Source organism: Pygoscelis adeliae, unplaced genomic scaffold (genome assembly GCF_000699105.1).
Source record: "Pygoscelis adeliae isolate BGI_AS28 unplaced genomic scaffold, ASM69910v1 Scaffold835, whole genome shotgun sequence".
NCBI classification, from domain to species: domain Eukaryota; kingdom Metazoa; phylum Chordata; class Aves; order Sphenisciformes; family Spheniscidae; genus Pygoscelis; species Pygoscelis adeliae.
Genome location: NW_008824819.1, coordinates 27,174 through 36,620, shown reverse-complemented (window position 1 = coordinate 36,620; position 9,447 = coordinate 27,174). Strand labels below are relative to the sequence as shown.

At 54.9% G+C, this 9,447-nt stretch overlaps 1 protein-coding gene across 1 annotated transcript in view; it reads left to right on the top strand.

Annotated features, from left to right (window-relative positions):
- Nucleotides 1-791: 791 nt before the first annotated feature.
- CASC3 (cancer susceptibility candidate 3) overlaps nucleotides 792-9,447 on the top strand; it is a gene marked incomplete at its 5' end in the record, with an annotated part of 10,708 nt that continues 2,052 nt past the window's right edge. Inside the window, 10 exons of the mRNA XM_009324269.1 lie at nucleotides 792-846; nucleotides 1,202-1,239; nucleotides 3,007-3,165; nucleotides 3,253-3,386; nucleotides 3,837-4,013; nucleotides 4,261-4,955; nucleotides 6,730-6,794; nucleotides 7,026-7,140; nucleotides 7,759-7,857; nucleotides 8,631-8,845. Coding sequence (XP_009322544.1) covers nucleotides 792-846; nucleotides 1,202-1,239; nucleotides 3,007-3,165; nucleotides 3,253-3,386; nucleotides 3,837-4,013; nucleotides 4,261-4,955; nucleotides 6,730-6,794; nucleotides 7,026-7,140; nucleotides 7,759-7,857; nucleotides 8,631-8,845 — 1,752 coding nt within the window. The remainder of the gene's footprint in view (nucleotides 847-1,201; nucleotides 1,240-3,006; nucleotides 3,166-3,252; nucleotides 3,387-3,836; nucleotides 4,014-4,260; nucleotides 4,956-6,729; nucleotides 6,795-7,025; nucleotides 7,141-7,758; nucleotides 7,858-8,630; nucleotides 8,846-9,447) is intronic.

Genomic DNA, 9,447 nt, shown 5'->3' with positions numbered 1-9,447 from the left:
GCCTTCCCCGCGCTTTATCGACCCTGACCAGCCTTTATTTTTAAGTGAGGGCGTTAAAAACCTTTTAAACCATTTAAATTATAAAAAAAGAGCCCCCTCTCCTCTGGCAGTTTACGGCTGGGTGTGATTTTTGTCCTGTCGGGGGTTTATAGTGCCGGTTATTTCAAGTTCTTCCCGAACCACAGCGTATTTCTGCTCGGTTGTTTTGGCGTTGGGGCTTATCTCGTTAACGCGTTGTCTGGTTTTATTTTTGATCTGGGGTTGTTTTTACTGCACGGTTCGGTCAGTCTGTTCTCCTACTGGAAACTTTTCCTGATCCGATTCCGCTTCGTCCAGCGGCTTCTCTCGGGCGCAGGGCTGCGTTTCTGTCGCCGGAGTCTCTGGCAGATGTCTGCCTCAGCTCGGTCCTGCTCGGCATCTGCTCGTTATCCCTGGGCTCCTGCTTTCAGTAATCCTCTTGTCCTTTCCCGAGTTAGCTGTCTGGCTCTCCGTTATCGAGGGAGGGGAGCCTGCCTTGTCTGTCGACGTCGCTCTTTTTCCCCTCCGAAGACCCCCAGCAGTTAGCACAGTTTGTGCTTTCCTTTCTCGAGCCGCGTTCCCCCAGCGCAGCTCGCTCCAGAAGGATCTTAGAGAAAGGTACTGGGCGCCCTGGCTTTGTTTCTTTCTTCTCGGTCACTGAAGCTGAACTTCCAGGGGCAGATGCGATAGGACCGGGGCCAAACCTTGTTGTGATTGTGTCTGGGATCGTAGGATGCCGCAGGGACCCGGCTGCTGACCTTCCCCTCCGCTAACGCACCTTCCTCTCCCTCTCTCCGCAGGAAAGTGAGGATGGCATTGAAGGAGACGGTGAGTAATGACTCTCTCTGGCACTGCAAGTGCTCTCTGCGTGCAAAAAGTGGAAACCAGACAAAATGCCTTTTCCAATAGTCCTGCAGTTGTTGCCATCCCAAATATTACCTCATAATAACAGGCAAACGCGGGGTGCAGGGACGGTGTGCCACAAACTCGCCCTTGCTTCCTCCTGCGTGAGCTGGCAATGGTATTAGGCGGGGACGCTTTGGTGCTGGCCTCTGACTTCCCCTTGGTGGGACTGTTCAGCGCGTGTTTGCCGGCAGTCGCCCGCAGCGCGGCGTGTTACGCTCGGAGAGAAGCTGTGTTTCTGTTTCTGCCCTGACACCAAACTCCTTTTTCTCCCCCGCAGCTGTACTCTCGGATTACGAAAGCGCAGAAGACTCGGAGGTAAGAGGAGTCTCTGTCCTGGTGCTTAAAGGCTTCTGCCGAGTGACTGCATCTTGCATAATTTTAGCACAAAACGCAGTTTGTGTCCTTTGTTCTCTTCCACTGACCCTGCCGGCAGTGATTGCCTTTGTCTTAAGATACCAGCTCGTGTGCTTCGCGCCAGCCGTGCAGAGACTCGGAGCGAGCCGTGCTGCGGCGTAGTCATCGCCACTGCAGAGGAAAACGGTCTCTCCCAGTCTGAGCCCCTCGCTGGGCAGTTCCCTCGCGTACGGTCCGCGGCGCTGGGCCCAGCCCTGTGGAGAAGCCACCTGTGCTGCTGGGGGGTGGATGTAGGGCCTGTATGTGTGTGTGGGGGAAAAACGCCTGGCTCCTCAGACACTGGATGCCGGGAGCAGAATTTGCCCTGGCCAAGAGGAGCGTGGAAGGAAGTGCAGGATGCTGGTTGCATTTTAATTAGTGGAAATTAAAAAGTAAGTGCTGGGTTGGAAGCATCCCAGGCAGCATCCCTGTCTCCCGTGTGCGGCAGCTGGAGGGGTGACACACCCTGTGAGCGCTGGCAGCTCTGCGCTGGGTGTGTGCTGAGAAAAATCCCGCCTCGCGTGCACCGAGACCCCCTGCCTGCGCCCGGGAGGCAGCCTGGGCACAGCAGCCTGTGGCTGTAGGTTTCCCTGGATTTTTAGTTCAGAACTGTAAGTTTAACATCTCGAGGAAGCGCGGAGGAGCTCTGGTTTCTAGTGATTACGGTGAAGGTTTTCTAGTGAAAACCCTTCTCTTGAGACGGCTGTTTTGGGGATCTTGAGGGGGGCAGCAGTTAGAGAAAATGCAAAACAACAAGGCAGACGAAATCGAAGCTCGGAGGGGCTGTGAATTTGTGAATTAATCCGCGCCCCGTTAGTGAGGAAGGGGCGCGGCAGGCTGTCGAGGTGGTGCGTGGAGGGTGAGGGGCAGCTCCCCGTGTTCATCGTGCAGCAGCTCTTCAAGCCTGGAAACCTGCGCGGAGGCTCCCCGGAGGCTCGGGGCGCGTAGAAGCAGAGCAGCGCTGGTGCACGCTGGGCTGTTGGAGCAGCGGGGGTATTGCGTCACTGACATGCCAGGATGACTCTGTTCCTGTGCCTAAAAATAATGCCACGTCTGGGTTTCCCCAACGTAAACAAAAGGAGCAGTTGATGTGCAAATACGCTGTGTTGAAAGAGAAAAATAGAGCAGTCTTTTTGTTAATCACACAGAGCTATTTTTAGTGTCAGTTCCAGCCTAAGCAAGGCTTGCAGGCTCCTGGAGGGTGAAACGAGGTCACGCTCCTGCGAGCAGAGTGCTCCAAGTGAGTCAGCTGAGTAACTCCAGGGAATTTGGAAACACGGCACTGGCTGGATCCGGGCCCTCAGTGTGGGAAGGAAGGGACGGTCTGAGGGCCCTTGTTCGCTGGCCTCCCTGGCTTGCACGAGCCCTTCCCTTTCAGAGCGGCGAGAGGCTGTGGCTTTGTGGGGGAGCTGGTCCCGGCTCTCTTCTAGAAAGCCTGACTGTTGGATCTGATGTCGCTGGTGGGAGTTGGTGGGGAGAGGTGTCGGGTTTAGTCTTTGCTTCTTCCGTAAAAACAGAGGGATGGGAAGGACCTTGAGAGCTAATCCTCTGCTTTGATGAAAGAGTCAGGTCTCTTAACAACTGGAACAGGGATCGAACTGTTCCAGTTAGATCTGGGGACTTGTGTGGGGAAGTTCCTGGGGGACCTGTTGCTGAAGGTGTGCGTTTGAGTAACTGGGGCTCTTGCAGGCAGAGGAAGAGGATTACAGCGAGGAAGAAAGTGCCAAAGTGGAACTGAAGCAGGATAGTAATGATTCCTGTGAGTCAGCGGCAAAAGCAGAGAAAGGGGATGAGAAACCTGACTCCAAAGGTGCTGTAACTGGTGAGAGGCAAAGCGGGGACGGGCAGGTAGGTGTTAAACATGCATTCTCTGGGCCGTGGGGGGCTTCTCGCAGAGGGACTGCTGCAGTGGTAAGAGCTGTCTGATTTTGACAGGAGAGCACTGAACCTGTTGAGAATAAAGTTGGGAAAAAAGTTCCCAAGCACGTTGAGTATGAGGAGGTTTTTTCGCGCAAAGGGCTCTTCTTTGAGCACGACCTCCGAGGGCAGACGCAGGAGGAGGAGGTCAGGTATGTGAGCACCCCCCACGTGTCTGCCTCTCTCTGGGTGGGTGAGGCCGACTCGCAGGCCAGCGTTTGGCAGCGCAGCTCCTTGCTTCGGTGTGAAGCACTGGGAAGGCATCAGCAAGGAGGATTTGTCTGTGCTTCAGTCGCCTGCTTGCAGTGTCCTGCCAGGACGTTTTGGCTCTTTGTTTTGAAGGAGAGACTGAGTGGTGCAAAAAAAAAACCACATGGAAAGCCTCTTGCCAATGAGCAGCGACCTTTCTTGCTGCTTTTCAGAAATAGCAGCGGGTAGACCAGCAGCTGCTGGGCAGGAAGAGTGGGAAGAAGAGGAGACGCTGTCTCCTGTGCACAGCCTGCCCTAGAAATGCTCGATCTCTCTGTGTGGGGCTGGTTGAAGCTGCCGCGTCTCCTTGGCTTTGCAACAACCTCTTGGTCCTCCCTGTGTAACTGTTCCAGGCCGAAGGGTCGTCAGCGGAAGCTGTGGAAGGACGAGGGCCGCTGGGAGCACGACAAATTCCGGGAGGACGAGCAGGCCCCCAAGACCAGGCAGGAGCTGATCGCGCTTTATGGCTATGACATCAGGTCAGCTCACAACCCCGATGACATCAAGCCGAGGAGGATGCGCAAACCAAGGTGAGCAGCAAAGTCAAACTAGGGCCCGGCTCGTCCCGGAGGGAAACCTCAGCCTTTGCGCCAGGCGCTTCAAACGACAGGTCTGAAGCCCCGAAGGGGGAAAGCCCTGTTGTTGGCTTTGGCCCCGGGGTGGGACCTTGGTCCTGGGAGTTCTGCGCGCTGCATACAGGAGAGGGGTTCCCTGGCACAGCAGCACCTCTCACCCGGGGACTTCTTTCCAGTCGTTTGTACTATTTCTCTCCCTCAGGTTTGGAAGTCCTCCTCAGCGAGACCCAAACTGGTCCAATGAGAGGCCAAACAAGCCCCCAAGGCACCAAGGCGCAGACAGCACTTCAGCTCCCCCGCGAACGTTCACCAACAGGAGCTCTGCAGGTACAGGGAGGATGCCCCCACCTAGGAACTACCCGAGGATGGGCGGCTACAAAGAGACCCGTCCAAGCTACCGAGCTTCGGAAGCAAGCGTCCAGCATCTGTCTCGTAACGGCGAGCAAGCGAAACAGGAGAACAACTGTCGAGCAAAGCGTGCAGAGCAAACCCCACCGAGAGACAAGTCACCCGAGGCGGAAGCGGCACACGTCCACAGCAGCCCTGTGAAGGAGGAGGTTGCTTTGGAAAACCAAGCCACGGCTGCTGATGCTGCGCAGCCACCACCAGACAGACCAATTGAAAAGAAGTCTTATTCCCGGGCAAGAAGGACCAGAATCAAAGCTGGGGATGCGGGGAAGCTGGCAGATGAAGTGCCCGCTTCAGAAGGGCTGACTCCTGTGCCTCCAAAACCCGTGCAAGCCGAGCCGCCCCCCCCACCAGCCAAGAGCAGTAACTGGGAGTCGCCAGTAGAATCCAGCTTGGATGGACTCGAGCAAGAGATGACCCAAATGAATCTCACTGAGCAGAACTGGACTCCGGGGCAGTCTCAGTTCATACAGCCCCGGGAGCTGAGGGGTAAGTGGGTGCAGCCTGTTGGTTTTCCACTGCAGCCCCAGCCAGATGCAATTCTGCATTCGTGTAGTCGGTCAGAGCTGAATTGTCTCTGCCTTGGTCCAGTCTCAGGGTAGGTACGTGATGGCGATGCATGCTGCTGAGAAAGTGCAGTGGAGATGGTTAGAGGGGACAAAACAGAAGAGAGAAAGGGGAAATTCAGCATTCCTTTGTAGGTTAATTGAATTAGGGCTGGGAAGGATGTAAGAGTAGATCCTTTCCCTCTCTCTGCCCTGTTTTGGGTTGAGAACGGGGAAGCGTCAGTGAAGCTGAAGGCCCGTGTGTGGCACAGGCAACAGGGACTTTGTGCGGCGTGAATCACGGTGAGACCGGCTGCTGGAGCAGGAGTCAGAGTTCGGGAGATAAGGAGCATTGTGCTCGGTTGGCAGGTAAGGGTAATGAATAAACGGGCTCCTGCAGCGGAGCAGGAGGGAACTTTCCCCTGTTTATCAGCTTATTGCCTAGCATTGAGATTTGGTTGCCACTAGCTAAGGCCTGCCTGGGATTGGCAAATTCATTTGTGCCTGGTAGGAGGAAGCTGCTCTGTCCGCAGCGGCAGGCAGGCCGGCCGAGGGAGGGATATGTGGCAGAGTTACCCCCGTGCGAGCTAAGGACCGAGTTCTAGTTGGGTATCCATGGGAGAGGTCATTCGGGTATAATTATCTCTTTGCAGAATTAAGAGTATTTTCTGGGGAGTGTTAGAGTCCTTCCAGAGGGAAATAAAACTGGAGCAAGGAGAAGAAAGCGACTTGCTGCTTTCATAAGCATCTCTTGAGGTTTAGGTCATGAAACCATAAGTCTTGCAACTGATGTGACTGGTAAAATCTTTGTGTGAACAGACCCTTGGTTTTGACTGCGGATGCGAGTAGACAGGCTTTAAACGTGCCAGTAGAATGAGAGTTCAGAAGTGCTGTGATTTGCAGCTGAGATTATGTACTTTTTTTTTTGATGCTTAAAAATAAAGCATCTTAACAAATTTACCATGAGACAGCTCTAGACTGCAGGTAGGAGACCACTTTCTGTCTGTAAGAAGGGCGTGTTACTCTACTCTCCCTTTGTTTCTTCTTGGCAGAGAAGGTGGGAGTTAATTCTGGGAGGCATTTGGCTAGACGGGCCAGCCATCAGGTCATTCTGTATGTACAGCATGTACGCCTGTGCAGATACTTGCAGTATCAGTGATCCGTGGGCGCTTTCAGTGTTTGTTTTGTCCACTTTCGCTCCCCTGGAATCGCCTGTGATCGGTTTGGCACTGTGGTTTTAAACGTAACTTTGTTGTTTGAATTAAAAGGAGCCCGTGATAAAAGTGGTTACACCCTGTAGTGAGTTTAAACTGCAGCTTACCCGGTCCCACATGGATCCTTGTTTCTACTCTGAAGAGGTCCTTGTCTCCGCAGGAACAGAGCTCAGATCAGGACCTAGATTTCAAGCTGAGGATTTTTATTTTTTTTTAAGCAAGATTTAAAAGGTATTGAGCAGCGTGGATGATTGTACAGTGGCACAACAGCTTCTAATTTGTACTGAAATATTTAAAATTGTAACCTAAGAGATGAAGTTGCTAGAAAAGGTTTCTCGTCACGAAAGCAAGAGCTGTGCCTGTTTGCAGGACAATAACGTCCCCCGGCTGCCGGCGCTCATACGGCCAGCGACGGGCGCCTCCTGGCAGCGCCCTCGGCGGGGTGAGGTGGCTCTTTACTGGGAGCAAATGCAAACTGTAATAACCAGTTTGTTTCTTCCTCAGGTATTCCTAACCATATGCACGTGGGAACTGGGCCACCGCCTCAGTTTAACAGGATGGAGGAAATGGTAAAGCTTGTTGCGTGGAGTGTGACTCTTGCTTTTAGAAGCGCGGAAGCCCAGCATTTACTCGTTTCTGGGTTGTAGTAATTAGAGGCTGCCTGTGACACCTCCCTTTTGTTGGTGTTCATAGTTAGAGGTTTGCAGGGGCTGGCGGGGGAGCGGGTCGGTGCTCCCTCACTGGAGGGAGGGCCCCTGCTCCAGGCGCTGACCCTCGCCGATGCCTTTGGACTCTTTCAGGCGGTGCAGGGGGGCCGCGTGAAGCGCTACTCGTCGCAGCGGCAGAGACCGCCGGTGCCGGAGCCTGCCCCCCCCATGCACATCAGCATCATGGAAGGGCACTACTACGACCCACGTGAGTGTTTCCCTCCCGCTCCTGAGGTTCCGTGTGTGCTCAGACCTGAGCAGCTGGAGCAGGAGTCCCCCCACTCCTGTTAGGGTCGGGCAGATCGGGGGCTTTGTCTTCCCTTTCCTTTGTAAACGGCATCGCTGCGTCGTCTCGTACGGTAACTAAAAAGCTGCTCTGAGCCTCCCTGGTCGGCGTGTAAACCCACTGAAATACAATCAGTGTTACTGCCTGCCCTCCCTGTGCAAGGGCTCTCTAGGACGCTGCTTTTCTTCATGAGAACTAGGATTTAACATTAACTTGAAATCAGAGCAATGTCTTTGACGTTTCAGAACGGGGAGAATTACACAACAAGACCGAGGCTAGATTAGGAATTTACTCCAGCATTTAAAGTGTTGGAGAAGAAATTCCCCGAGTATTCTCCTGCTTTGTAAAGGGAGTAGGAGGCTTTTCTGTTGGGAGTACGTAGCATCTGTGAGCCTGGTAGACTGCGTGTGCCGACGGGAACGTAGCTTGCAGCACTGCATTCAAGTGTTGTAACGGTGGCTGGCTGGGGTGTGTGTGTGACTTGCTGCAGTAGAATAAAATTCGGTGGAGCTTTTCCTTACCAACTGTCGTGTGTTGCAGTACAATTCCAGGGACCAATCTACACCCACAGTGAGAACCCGGCCCCGCTGCCGCCCCAAGGGATGATCGTACAGCCAGAAATGCACCTCCCTCATCCAGGTGAGGAACCAGCTCCCCAGCGGGGCACGGGGGCAGCTGGTACCGACGTTGCGGTTGTGCCCTGGGGCGGCTCAGCCTGTGCTGGGGAGCAGATAACTCTGGTTTCGCACAGCCTCTGTCACCAGCGAAATCTATTTTCCCTATTTCTACAACATGGAAGAGACCTGCTTCCCTCATGCAGTGAGGCTGGATCAATATAAATGTTAAGGAAAGAAAAACAGACATTTCTGGCCCTTGCAGCCAGTGCAGGACCGAGATGATCTGAATGTTTTGGCAGCCTCTAGCAGGATGTCTGCAGGTTCTGTGCAGACCCTCCTGGCTGAGTCGCTTCCCCTTCAGTGGGGCGCTTGGCTCTGCCAGCTGTTGTGCTAGGCTGGTTCTTCAGTCCCTGCTGCTTGTAGATCAGAAAAGAAAAGCAGAAATGAGAGCTGTTGAATTGGCATGTTCTCTATCTTGCCCACAAAAACTGTTTCCTGAAGTGGATGTGCTGACCGGGGCCGTGTCTGGTTCTGGTGAACCGGGACCCTGGCATCGGGGAGGGGGCTGTGCTCCGCTGTGCTGAGAAGCGCTTCCCTTTTTTTTCCCTCCCCAGCGCAGGAGCTGAGGTCTTGCGGCTGCAGGAAAAGCCTTTGAGCAAAGCGCTTCTCCTTCCTGCTGCAGCGGGGAAGGTGCAGCCGTGCTGACCTGCCGGCATCGTAGCAGCCCCAGCCCTCCACGGGACGCGCTGGCTTTACACGCGACGTCACGTTCAGCTTGTTTTTGTTGCTTCCCAGGTTTACATCCCCACCAGACGCCAGCCCCCATAGCAAACCCGGGGCTGTACCCTCCGCCAGTCTCCATGCCCCCGGGCCCGCCCCCGCCGCAGCAGCTGCTTGCACCGACTTACTTCTCCCCTCCCGGAGTCATGAATTTTGGGAATCCTGGCTACCCCTACCCCCCAGGAGCACTACCCCCTCCGCCCCCTCCTCATCTCTATTCCAACACGCAGGTAAGCCAGCTGCGCTGCGCGTCTCCTTCCTGAGGAAGAGCTGTCGAGAGCAGATGGGATCCTGTGGTGTGGGGGTATATCCTCTGAGGCTTCCTGGGAGAGGATGGGGGAGCAGCTGGGCCGCTCCGTGGTGGGAGGTTGTTTACTGCCATCTTTCTCTCTGCTTGGGGTGGGTAACTGAAAAGGACTACTCCCACGGCTGCTGTGCAGCTACCCTGGATTTAGGGTCTAGTGGATGAAATGCCTGTATTGGTGGATCTCACAATCGAGGTCTTCCCCTGCAGAACAGGGAGACGGCCCACCAGGAGCCTGCGAATCGTTATGTCCCCTTCAGGTCCGTGCTAAGCCAAGGACACCTTGAAAATTGCTTTGGAAATCCTTTCTGTTTGAGATGGAGGCAGAAAACTGGCTGGTGCTGTTGTTTGGCACCGGCCGGGAAAGCCCTTGTTGTGATCAGCACGGGGCTGGCTTTTCCCGCTCGATGTCCGACCTCTGTGTCCGCAGTCGCTGCTGGGCAGCGAGGAGGCAGATCTCCGGGCATCATGATGACGAACCCACGGCTCCCCGCGGGCGCCCGGCGGGCCGCCCACCGGCGGACCGCC